At 40.5% G+C, this 12,672-nt stretch overlaps 1 protein-coding gene across 1 annotated transcript in view; it reads left to right on the top strand.

Annotated features, from left to right (window-relative positions):
* The window catches only part of KIF26B (kinesin family member 26B), a 61,299-nt gene extending 50,977 nt beyond the window's left edge, over nucleotides 1-10,322 (top strand). The window contains exons 8-10 of the mRNA XM_010706846.3: nucleotides 5,069-5,271; nucleotides 6,634-6,784; nucleotides 8,437-10,322. Coding sequence (XP_010705148.1) covers nucleotides 5,069-5,271; nucleotides 6,634-6,784; nucleotides 8,437-8,585 — 503 coding nt within the window. The 3' untranslated portion in view covers nucleotides 8,586-10,322. The remainder of the gene's footprint in view (nucleotides 1-5,068; nucleotides 5,272-6,633; nucleotides 6,785-8,436) is intronic.
* The last annotated feature ends 2,350 nt before the right edge of the window (nucleotides 10,323-12,672 follow it).

Raw genomic sequence — 12,672 nt, 5'->3', positions numbered from 1 at the left:
ATTTAATAGAGGAAATGGCAGCAGGCTATTGTGCACAGTGAAGGCTCCATGTAACATGCATGACTGAGTCGCACGCCATTAGGCCGAGTGTAAATAAAACCTGCCCCTTACTCTGCCACAGAATTAGCTCATTGGAATGCCTCTACCGCTGTCTCATCATGATCTAACACTGGGGCTGTGGAGCCCCTTCCTTCTCCATCCTCTGTCTTTGCTGGCCAAGTCACTAGCAGCACAGACATTTAGCGCAGCACTACAGTAACAGTAACCAGCTTCTTAAGTAACACCCCAATGCTGAGAAATGCATGACAAACCAAAATCCAAACCAAGGGGAGATAAAGATGTAGAAGAGATTCTGGTTGTTTTTTTTCTTGCTAGGGATTGCAGGCACTGAAAGCGCAGCCCCTGTGATGTACATCTTCCCTGAAGCGTCTCCCAGATTACTTGTCAACCTGCCACGCTGCAGGAGGGCTGCTTCCTCATCTGGTTTCAGCATTGCTCATTCACCAGCTCTAAACTGCCCTGAAAGGCTCCTTTTAAAGTGAGATGGTAATTCAAGAAATATGGTTAAAACTGAACAGGATGGGTAGAAAAAAATTGACGTAGGCTGTACCTCAGTATGTTTATTATACATACAGAGATTCCTTAGATATATATAAGCAACATGTCTAGTATAGCTATGAATGGAAAATTATAAATAAGGGTTGCTTTATTCCTGCATACAGCAAGCAGTTCTTTCGAGCCCCAAGTGTCCTTGTACTTCTTACTGATTTGCAATGGCAGGATTGCATACAAGCCAACTCAGAATAAGGGCTGAATTGTTTTATGGGGAGGTGGTCATAGAAGACTCTATTCTTACTGACAAATCCCATTGGCATTTCTTTCTCCAGCTCTTCAGGTGCAACCTGAGTTGCCAGGATGAGCAAATGCAGTTTAGATTTTCTGGCAATAAATGCCAGGATTCTTCACTGGTTGTAGTACTAACCTCAAGGTGGGCACCCTAAATATTTCTGATGAAGCCTCCATGCCATCACAGCAACTTTCCACTGGAAGGCACTGGCAATGACTTGAGAAACTGGGAGAGGATGTTAGCATTGCACATATTGTGTGAAAATCCAAGGAGGAATGAGTAGCTGTTCTCTTCTCTGAGGAAAGGGCACTGTAAAATAAACTAGGAGGAGGGAGGTCAAAGGAAATGGGAGGAGTTGGTTCAGTCATGGATAATTGCCCATGAGGGCAGACCCTGTAGGAAATGGGAAAGTGAGAAGTCAGCATAGCATCTTCAACTCAAACAAAGCAGCAGCCCCATTGTTGGACAGGGAAAAGCAGCAGGGGGAACAGACAAATAATCTTTGCCAGTCAGCAAACAATTTGATTGGAGGCTGGTGCTATTGTTCCTTGGAAATGAAGCCCCAGAAGGAGTGATGTTGGCTTAGGGGTACTGCTCTCCTTAGCCAAGATTAGGTTTTTGTAATCACCTTCAGTTTGTATGGACTTTCTGGTGAGGAAAAAAAAAACACAACAAAATGCTTACGAAGATCTGCACACAAAGGCAGTTTTACCTCCAAAAGCTTTTAGTGCAGTGAGAATAGCTTTGGTTGTGCATCCTGCTTTTAAGATCACACTATAAACTCCTGGAATTATACGATATCAAATTATAGTTTCATCTTCAACAACTAGAAATTCCAGGGGCAGCAATTGTTTTGCATCCAATTCAGATGCATTCTGCTTTGAAGAGATATACATCATGCTCTTTTCTGTGGGTATTTTGCATTTAGTGATTTAGCGGAGGGTTGTTAGAGTTAGGGTAGTGTGGTTAGGTTGCAGTTGAACCTGATGATCTTTAAGGTCAACCTGAGCAATTCTATGATTCTGTATACTTTTTGCTTTTACCTTTTCCACAGAAAAGCCAACTGGAATATGTTCTTAGAAAGTAAGAGAAAGGGAACACCAAAAAATATACAGCAGTTAAACAAAACCAGCTTTCTCGGGGTTCTGCCATGGTTAACAGATGCTTTTATGAGCACATACCCTTATGGAGTTGGGAGTTTTGCTGAGGTCAGTGAGTCGTCTTATCCTTGAAGTTCTGTGTTTCTAATACTTTAAAGATGAAAGCTTCTCTGGACATATATGTGCTGCAGCCAGATCCACTTTCACACTGCACACATTCACTCCTCTGTTGCTCCTTTTATCTTAATTAAACCCTGTCTGGTCTTTGGCAGAGCTGAACCTGCCAGACCTTAACCAATTGGCTCAAAGCAGAAAACCGATCTGCTGTATTCTATGCATTTTCAGGGCTGTTTCACAGTGTGGTTATTTGTGTTGAAGCTAAGCTTGAGACTTGGAAAACTGCATTCGTTTTAGCAGTTGGTTGTGTCTGTGTGTTGATATGGATGAGGAAGCTGTCAGCTGCTCTGTGGCATTGCTTAGGTTGTATCTCCTGGCTGATCCCAAATAATGCGAAATCAGAAAAAGCAGGGACTGAATGGAGAAGTCAGTGGCAGGAATCTCCTGTCAAACGACACTGTCATTTTCTGTGCCTGGGCTATTGATCAGTGCATATTTCAAATAACTAGATTCAGTTTTGACTCCCTGCAAACACGCAGTGCTCTGCCTGATGGCAAAGCCCTGTCACACTGCCTGGCTGCGATGGAGGTGTAACCCCCATCAGGCTGTGCAGACAAAAACACAATGAGTTTATGTTAACATATGTCTTGCCACAGCTGTGGTCTCTGCCTCTTTGCTGAAGGATATGGCCTATTAGACAGAGCCTTGTGCTGGAGCTCTCCTAGATCCCAGGCTTCTGGTTGTCGTTCAGCTAAATGGGTATGAATAGAAATGCAATGCAAAAGCATTTACTGTAATTAATACTCCAGTGACATCTGTTTAGCTTTGCTCCAAGTAAGAGCCTGGTGGTGTCCTCCTGGCAAGGTGAATCAGATTCATTTGCATCTCCAGGGGAACTGCTGCCTCTAAAAGCTGAGGAGCAGCAAAGGTAGGGAGATTGCTTTCACACTCAGACTACTCCTGTGAGAGGCCAAGACCAAAAGCCTGAAAAAAAGGTGCTTTTAGAAGTAGTCAGTGCCTAAATCCTTTTGGTCTCATCTCAGCTTGAGAATTCAGTGCCATTCGCTGCAAAGCAGGCAGAGGGCTCATTTCCCAGGGGGGCTGAGCCCTTTGCAGGATCTTTTGCATGCAGCAAATTGTATTGGTCTGCCAGCCCATCTCATCTCCCTTCACATACACAGCTGCTCTTGCCCTTCAGTTGCCTCTCTCTGGCATCAGTGATGACAGTCACCCTCAGTACAGAACTTTGTTGGTGCCTTTCCAAACTGCCTCTCTGTTGTTGTTGCCAATTGTTAGCTATGCTGACATTGACTTCCACGGGTGTTTCAAAAGGCCTAAAAAAACTTGTGCTTGCTAGTATTTGTAAGGCTTCATTTGTTCTGGCATGGGCTCATTTGCTGGGCTGCAGTTTGATTAGAAGCATGAGTATGATGGATGTGACGGGATGGGCAGGTCAGGGCTGAGGCCATTTGGTACAAAAGGGCTGCCTGTTTGCATGACTTGGCTTTGCTCTCCTTTTCTTGCAGGGAGTTATTTTGGATGCACTGGAATAAAAGCTCTGTAGACTAAGTTTTTGCAAATAGGCAGCAAGACAGACCATTCTCCTTCATGTTAAAGCTAGCATTTACAGGTTAATTGCTGATTACTAGATGTTGGTTTCTAGCACAGACTGCTGCACTCACAAAACAATGATAGTTCACAAAGTTGTCAGCTGAGAAAATGTCAGCTGACACCTATGAATGAAACTGATGCTGGATAGTTGCAAATCCAAAAACTAAGCAACCAATGGATTATTTTTTTTTTTTTAGTTTTCATTGTTGCATGAAATTGGCAGACTTTTTGAAGCTATTTACATTCAAGTTTCAATGAATACAGTGCTAAGGATTCCTTTAGATGATTTTATCTTGTTTTAAAATAAAATCTGCATGGTCATTCTGCATCCCCTCCCTTTTGGCATCAGTTTTGTTCTTGCAGCCAAGAGTCAATTGATAGTTTCATTTGGACTTGCTGGCTTTGGCTTTTGTTTTTGATTCTCCCATCCCCTGTATTCCTGATGTCTCTAGGAAAGGTGGTGCAGGACTTGTCGGCTACAAACCCTTTAATTTTGTCTGTAACCCAGCCACTGCTCTGATTGAACTAAACTGAGCAGGGGAATGTAACCAGTTGTTTTTCTTTTATTGCATGTCTGTTCTTTCTCCCAACAAACCATATGCTCAACTTCCCTACTGCTGCCATGAGGCCAGTGACGTGCTTTTTCTCCCTAGCTTTACCTGAGGCCCAGACTTGGCAACTCACATGGCAGATGCATTCCATATGGCTAGGCTTTATCAACCATGGTAAATATTCTGCTATTGCAGTGCTCCCATCCGCTGTGCTGGTATCATAAAGCAGAGCTATTGATGCAGACACAGTGACTAACCCTTCTGCCAGTCAGTTGTTACTGCTGCTTCGCCCTTCGCCAGTGCTAGGCTATGCATGTAAGTGAGGAATGTTTTAGAAAAATACCGTAGTGAACAGAAACAAAGCTAATTCAATTCCATGCAATTGCTGAGATTGGACATACATACCACAGGCATTTTGTCCTTGCTAGTGGTTTTACTGCCCTAGCCACTCCAGAGTGGTGTTGTGCCAAGGATTAAGTGTTGCCATAGTAGTTCCTGTGCAGTAGAGGAACTTGGGCATCAAAGTGCTTTTTCATGCTACTATAAAAAAAACAACAGCAACAGTGAAAGCAATACAACCATACCTCCCCCAGAGATGAGCTGTGGAGAGGCTGGCTGATGCTTATTCGTAGGCTGTAAAAGCCAGCACCAGTGAAGAGAGAGGATAGCAAAGCCAGACCAGATAATCACCTGATGCTCTGGCCCTTCATCATTATATCTGTACACACTGAGACCTGAGCGAACGGAAGCAGATGCAACCTCCAGAAGCTGTAGTGTGCATGTGCCCTCTGAGGATCAAATCTAACTGTGCTAACACAACATGGTGATTTCTGCATTTATAGGCTCCCAGAGACGGAGGCTTATTCCAGCTTTATCGCTTGACACCGCTTCTCCAGCAAGGAAGCCTGCCAACAGCCCTGGGGTCCGCTGGGTGGATGGGCCCCTGCGAAGTGCACAGAGGGGGCTGGGGGAGCCCTTTGAGATCAAAGTCTATGAGATAGATGATGTGGAGAGACTCCAGCGGCGACGAGGTGGAGACAGCAAGGTGAGTGAGATCCTCGTGTGCTGTCTGTCTCCTGTTGGAGAGAGGAATTCAGATTGGAAGTGCAAATTCATAGGAAAGCGTTCAGAACTGTACAGTATTGTACATGGTCAATTCAACTGGCAGCAACACTTGTATCTCATTTAAGACCAGTTGTAACTCAGGTTATGCCTTCTTCAGGAACAGCTCACAGACACTGGTCTCTTGTATTTTGGTCCTTGCTAATAGACTTGGTGACTCCTGTGTTCCAGCAGCTCTTCACATCTATCTATCTTTCTACACAGCATTGGTGCCTCAGGTGCTTTGATGACATTGTTTCCAGAATAGTGAAGCTTCTCCTGCCAATCTCACCCCTCAAAACTTAAAAATAAGTTGGAGAATTGTAAAGATCAGCTCTTGAGAAGTACAATCATGAAGAGTATCTGAAGTTGGTGTTTTTACAATAACTGTGTATATAAGCTTTATTATTATTTTAAGGCATTTTTCCTTTCTAGGCTCCTGTCACTCGGTTAGGTTGTTCGTGGTGGCGTCATCTGATACAGTTTTACATGGCAAAAAACATCACTTCTTGGGGTGGTGTTTTCTACCACACTTGATTAACACAGCAGATTTGCCTACAGAACAGGTGATAGAACAGTGTTGAACCTCTAGCACAGGCTTGGAGGAGTTAAATTCCAGTAGTGGGGCTGCCCCCAGACTGTTAATGATAGCTAGCCATCACCATGGCTTCAACTACTGCACATCTTGATGAATGCCACTCAGAAGTCATATGAAGCCAAGAGGAGTGCATCCAGACAGCATTGCAGCCTGTGCTGTTACTGTGCCCCTTGTCTTTAAAGAAAATGTATTTTCATTGTTAATGATTATGAATTGATAGAAATTTTCACACCAACATTGTCCTTTTGTTCAAGAATGTTCAGAATTCAATATCACTACCAGTTTTCTTATTTAATGACATGACTGCTGCATTTCTTACACATCAAGCAGAGATATACTTAGGATTTTAATGCACCAAGCACTGGATTTCCTTTTCCCAAGAGTTTAGCTTTTTCTTACTGAAACTTTTGTTGACAAAAAACGAAATGTTTTGCTACACTTAATCTCATTTCAAGATGCTGTGTGGTGTTAACTATTACTGTTTATTACTAAATATCATTGCAAAGACTCCAAAGCTCACTGATCAAAAGCATCAAAATAATAATTAAAGAAAATAATAATAAAACAGATGATAGATTATTTTGTGCAGTAATTCATATGCTTCCAGAGTAAGTTAGTATTATTGATTGGAAGATCATTTCGCTGAATGGATCTGGGTATTTCTTCTCTTCACTTGTTCCTTCCCTGCTCATTTTTCCCGGTTGGCAGGAAGTGATATGTTTTAATGCCAAGCTGAAAATCCTGGAGCATCGCCAGCAGAGAATTGCTGAGGTCAAGGCCAAGTACGAGTGGTTAATGAGAGAACTGGAGGTGACCAAACAGTACCTGATGCTGGATCCTAATAAATGGCTCAGTGAATGTAAGAACATTGTTTATTGCTTGAACTTATAGGTTTCCTTTGCTTTATTTCACAGTGAGGAAGTAGAAAGGTTTGCTAAGAGTGAGATGTGTGCTACTGTGTTTATAAACTGAAATGAGCTGACATATGACCTAAGGACAAAATTTAGGTTGACTGTATTTCTAGAACTAGTCCCAGTAATTCTTACTAAATCTTGATGATAGAACTGAACAATCCTTTTTGTCTGAAAGCTGAATGTTAAAATGGTACAGCATTGTATAGTGAATATTGCCACTGGTAGATTATTGTTCACACATTTTAGTCCACAGATTATAAAAATGAGATATTTATTTTTTTGTCCTCAGATCACTAAGACATATGAGCAATATTATAAATCTACTTTTCTACCACAAAATAACACTGCAGATCAAACTTGTCCCTTGGCACCAGTGGGCTTACACAAAGAATGAATTTGGCCCATTTTTCATAACTGTCGATGTGTAAAGTTCAGACTTTAAAGGACATTCACAGAGAGATGCAGAAGAACCTCAACACCTCAAAGGAAAAAGATTAAAAGTACTGCAGTAACTGTACACATTTTTTAGTGTTAGTGAATAGATGAACTCATGTTAAAGACTTCTCCAAAAAAATATATTTGTGGTTTTTTTTTATGATAATTGTATGGGGTATAAGGAGGTTGGGTGCTGTGTCCTAACTCTTCCCTCAACAACTGTCATAAGTTAATACTAGATTTATACACCCTACAAAACAACCACAATATAAGGCAAAAGAGACAGATTTAAAGACCAGAATGCCATCTGCATGCTGATGTGTGATGCCTTTGCTTCTGATTCCAGTGTGATAAATGCAGGAAGCCTCAAGGATAGCACAGACCACAGGGTTTAGATGAGATGTTAAGTGTTGGCTAAGATCACACAGTTCCCACACAAATTCCATGGAAGCAGCTGCCAGCTGTCTCTGGCAGCAAAAGGGAACCTATGGTAGTGTGATGTACACACCTTCCGTTAGCACTCTTGAACAAGCTAGTGAGAATTGCCCAGAACAGGGAGAGGTGTGATGAGCAAGGAAGTTGGAGGATGGTTTCTGACTCTGAGTTATGAATTCAGCAGAGAACTTACATCAATCTTTTTTTTGGTCAGAAGAATGCACGAGAGAGTCAATACATATCATATAAATGCATGATGCTGAAACAAAACCAATAGAAACAATTAAAATCAACTTGGCCAGTTTTACACTTCACTGATTAATTTCTCCATTACGTTCAACTTGTGAGTTCCCTGTTAACCTTAAACCCACAGGCATTTTGTGCCCACCTGGTTTCCTTACAGTAAGCTGTGTGTTTGCTGGAGGAGCAGTTCTGTTGGCTTTTCTTAGGGAAAGATGGAGTGTGGCAAAACTCATCTGCTGCTCTAAAGAGGATGGCAAACATATCACTCAAGAAAGTATTCCATGCAATCTTAATAGTATTTTCACTGACAAGCCATTTTAATAGCCAGTAAATAATAGACACAACTTTCAGTGACAGTGGGAAGCTAAAGATAATGTTGTATACAGTACGGATGTTTTTGAAGGCTTGAATCGGATCCATATCTCTCAGCAATTAGTGCTGGGTTTTGTATGCTTTTTCTATCTGTGTATTTTCTTCCCTACAGTTGATCTGGAGCAGGTATTTGAGCTGGATTCTCTGGAATACCTGGAAGCCCTGGAGTGTGTGACTGAACGTTTGGAAAACCGTGTCAACTTCTGCAAGGCTCATCTCATGATGATCACCTGTTTTGACATCACCTCCAGACGCAGATAAAGAGCGAACCTCAAGAGAATTTCAATGCACATCTCTGCCATCCTCCTTTTCCCTTCTAAATAGCATCCCAAAGACAACAGAATGAGGATGAAGGTTGGAGTCAAGTCTCAACTGTGTGTATGAGAGATTTGCTTTACTATACAGAAGAGTAATATTAAAAAATAACAGGACAAGCATGAAAAAATGGAGGTAGAAGGATGTTGATTCTCTTAGCCTAAAAGAGCACTTTGAGGAACCCTTAAGGACATGTCTGTAAATAAGAACTGCTGGCAGAAGAGACTTCTTTCCCTGCATTAGCTGAGGGAGGAGGGAAGGTGGTTGTAGGACTTCCACTTGAGAGGTTCATTAGAAGAAATCCTATCTAGAAAGACAGTTCAAGTGCCTTGCAAATCTTTATTATCCAAACATTTATGTTCATACTTTCTTGTGTACAGATGGTGCTAGTCAAAAGATGAAAAAGGAAAAAAACAAAACACACTTTTGAAATGTACTTACAGCTTGTTTTTCTCTTGGTGTTTTCTCCTGTTTCAGACTTGCTGTTTCTAAGTAACTTGTGTTTGTAGAGATATTTCCTAATCAGTACAACATATGAATAAATGTTAACTGTCTTTTATTATTAATGGAGTAAGGCCACTCAAAGAGAAATTTAGCTTCCCAGATAACACATAAATATTTCTAGCAGTAAGCAAGGTTTGCTTATATGTTCTTCTGTACAATCTTAAGTGTTAGAGGGCACAGTAATTTTCCCAACTTACAGGTTCTGCAGTATGTGAGGGAGGGAGGAGAGGTGACATTATGGTGAAGTAAGTATCTTTTGCATTTGATTTAACCTCCCCCTTTATTTTTCATGTACTTTTAGCTTTTTACTGGCTAGAGCTATGGATGAAGAGGTATTTTTATCCCAATCCCTTTTTCTGGGGCTAATAACTCAATGGAAAATTACTCTAAAGGATGAGGGCTCTCATGCTTATCAGTCCAAAAATGAATGATTTCTTTTGTCCTTCTTGATTCCATGACTGATAAAATTTAACTTTGCCTTCTTTATGTCCCTGGCCCAGACATACCTGAAAGGTGCAGAGACGTGCAGTCTCTGTTCATCTCAGCTAGTCCAGAAATAAGCAGGAGTCATGAGTAAGCAGATCTAGAAGGTAATTCAGGCATGTTGATTATGATTTCTTAATCAGCACTCCCTTATTTCAACTATGACAAAAATCACATAGACATCAATGGGTGACATCATCTAGTGGGTGGCAGTCCTGCTCATTGCAGGGGTGTTGGAACTGCATAATCGTTAAGGTCCTTTCCAATCCAAACCATTCTATGATTCTGTGATTAAAAGGATTAAGGTCTGGGCCTCATTGCACAACCGGATATTCTACTTGTTTGCATCTTTATCTATAAAACAGTATGTGGGGAAGAACATCCTTTGTGTTACTTAAAAAAGTGTGTGAAATTTGCATGTTAATTATGTATGAGCATAAAGATTTTTTTCTTGTGTAGGTTTCTTCTTCTTTTGTACTGAAATAATTCCTTTCACAAAAAAATCCTCTCACATACCCTTGTCTGCCCTTCCAGTTGGTTATCAGAAAGTAAGATCAGCATTTGACATAAACTCAGTATGCATCATTTCATCAATTTACTGTTCCTACATGTAGCTCTTTCTTTACCTGCTTCATCATATAAATGCCATTTTACAGTATGCCAAGCACCATTTCCTGGTGGGAAAAAAAAAAAAAATCCACAAACTTCTGATAGATTTTACTACTGGTTACCTTTAAAAAAAAACACAAAAACAAACATTTATATATTTTCTTCAAATTCTCTATAACGTATATTAACAAATCTTATTCATTCTACAAGCTTTATCACTGTGTTTTGTAGAAAATCCTTCTTACATTTCATAGGCTTATTTGGGAGTGAAAAAAGGTCATACATGAAAATTCTTTCCTGTTCTATTCCACAGCTTTTTTCTTATTTGGTCTGATCGCTCTCCCTTTCTCAAATTAAAAAAAAAAAAAAAGGAAAAAAGAAAAAAAAAGTGCAATTTTCTCTGGTTTGTTTCTCTTTGTAATGATTCTAGTGGTGCTTGTTATCTATTGGTTCTGTTGGGGCATCTCTACTCCATAATCTCCATGACTTCAGTACAGTTCTGCCAAGCCATGACAGTTGCCTCTGCAGTTCTGTGCTGGGTGAAGACCTAGTACCTTTGGGATATGGAGCATGTCTTCTTTTGTGGATTCAGTCTTGCAGAGTCCCAGATTCATGCTGTCAGGTTGCATACACAGGAAATAGGCTTTCCCAGCTGTTCCCATCTCTCTCACCTGTGTTCACAGGTAGCCCTGTAGGCTTCCCAGGTTGTCACTTGTGTCTGTTCTACTTCTGTTTCCCTCCCTAGTCACTCCTCCACATTAGATTCCCTAACTCAGTCATGCAAAAGGAAATTATGTGTTGCCTTCTTTAGGCTTACGCATTTGAGAAAATGTATTTACTAGAAAGCGATCACTGGGCTAGATGGATGCATTATCTTTCCTATGCTGAGAACTACCTCACCAAAACGTGGGTGTTGCGTGCACTGGGGTGCTCCTGTGAGATGATAAACGGCAAGTGGTGCAGGTAGAGTGAACAGATGCTTGACAAAGAAGCATAATAGAAATGGTGTCTACCTAGCCATTATTTTAAATATTAATAGTATACGTTTGCTAATAGTATACGTTTGCCCTTATTATCAGGATGGATCAAAATTTCTCCCTGAAACCAAATGGATTACACCAAGGATGAATTTGGCGTACTGAAAACTATGTAGTGACTGAGCAGAATCACACTCATTACAAATATTTTATTTCTGAGGACTTAATTATAATGGCCATTAACATTTCTGTCACACTTGTATCCTAAAATCAATAGTCATCTCTTCTTTTTTGACTTTCTGTCACTGCATTTCAAAATTTGCGACTATATTTTTGGGAATTGTGGTGGCTTAATGTATACGTGGGAATGTAAATTTGAGGAGATTTTCTTGGTTAAAATTGCTTTTTACTTTAGAATTTCTTTTATTGTACTTAAAATATCTGCAAAACAGATAATTGAAAGCATCATGACCTTACTAAAATTGCTTTTACTCTATAGTAGCCAGCATTTTACAGAAGACCCATATGCTGCTGCAAGTTACCTGGGAAGTCCCATTCTTTTAGCAATTGCCAGGATAATGCTGCTTTTTTCCTGATTTCTTTAAAAGTCATCTCAAGTTACCCCAAATATAGAAGAGCAATGTGAATAGAGTCTTTTAATTGTTTGCGTATTCAGAAATCAATCTTATTTCCCTGGAACAGCTTTAGTGGGAAGCTGCAATGTTAATGCAATTAGAAGTGAAGGTTAAATCTTTGTTCCCTTGTGTAACAGAGGACCACATATCCTTATTATCGTGTTCTGTAATGACTGCAGAGCAGCAGCCATTAGTCTGTATTACCATAGCTATGTTCAGATCTACTGCTTGAGTAGTCTGGGCCTGACTGTGAAAACTTTTTTTATTCTTAATGTGCTTGAATGTTATTTCTACAAGGGGCAGAACTTGTTCTACGACAGATTCAGCTGAGACCCTAGATTTGGGAGTTTGGCTGCAATCTGAATTCACCCATTCCACTGGTCCCCACAAGTGCTGGGAGTAGGCAGAAAGCCTGGACCATTCACCAGCCCTGCTTCCCTTCAGGGTGTAGAAGAACTCTAATTCCTAGTGCTTTTGTCATAGTTATCTGTGGCTTTTCTCCCACCACCCACGCCTTGTATTTGCTTCAGAATGGCTTATTGTCAATTCATTCAAACCTAAGCAATCAGAAATATTATTTCACAGAAAGACAGGCAGCAAGCTGATACCCAAGCTGTCCTTTCTTTGCTCTTTACTAAAGCTGTATGTTCACAGGATAGACTCAGTCCTTTTAAAAAAAAAAAATTCTTTTTCATTTATCTCAAGAATGTGGTTTATCTTAAAATAGCATTATTATCCATAGCACAGGATTCAGATTTTATGACAGCTGAAGGAAATAGACTTTCTGACAAACACTGCCTTTTACAAACATTTGTGATTTTTTTT

Source organism: Meleagris gallopavo, chromosome 2, assembly GCF_000146605.3.
Source record: "Meleagris gallopavo isolate NT-WF06-2002-E0010 breed Aviagen turkey brand Nicholas breeding stock chromosome 2, Turkey_5.1, whole genome shotgun sequence".
Taxonomy (NCBI): domain Eukaryota; kingdom Metazoa; phylum Chordata; class Aves; order Galliformes; family Phasianidae; genus Meleagris; species Meleagris gallopavo.
Note: the sequence above shows the minus strand (reverse complement) of the source record. Positions and strands in the feature narration are given on the sequence as shown.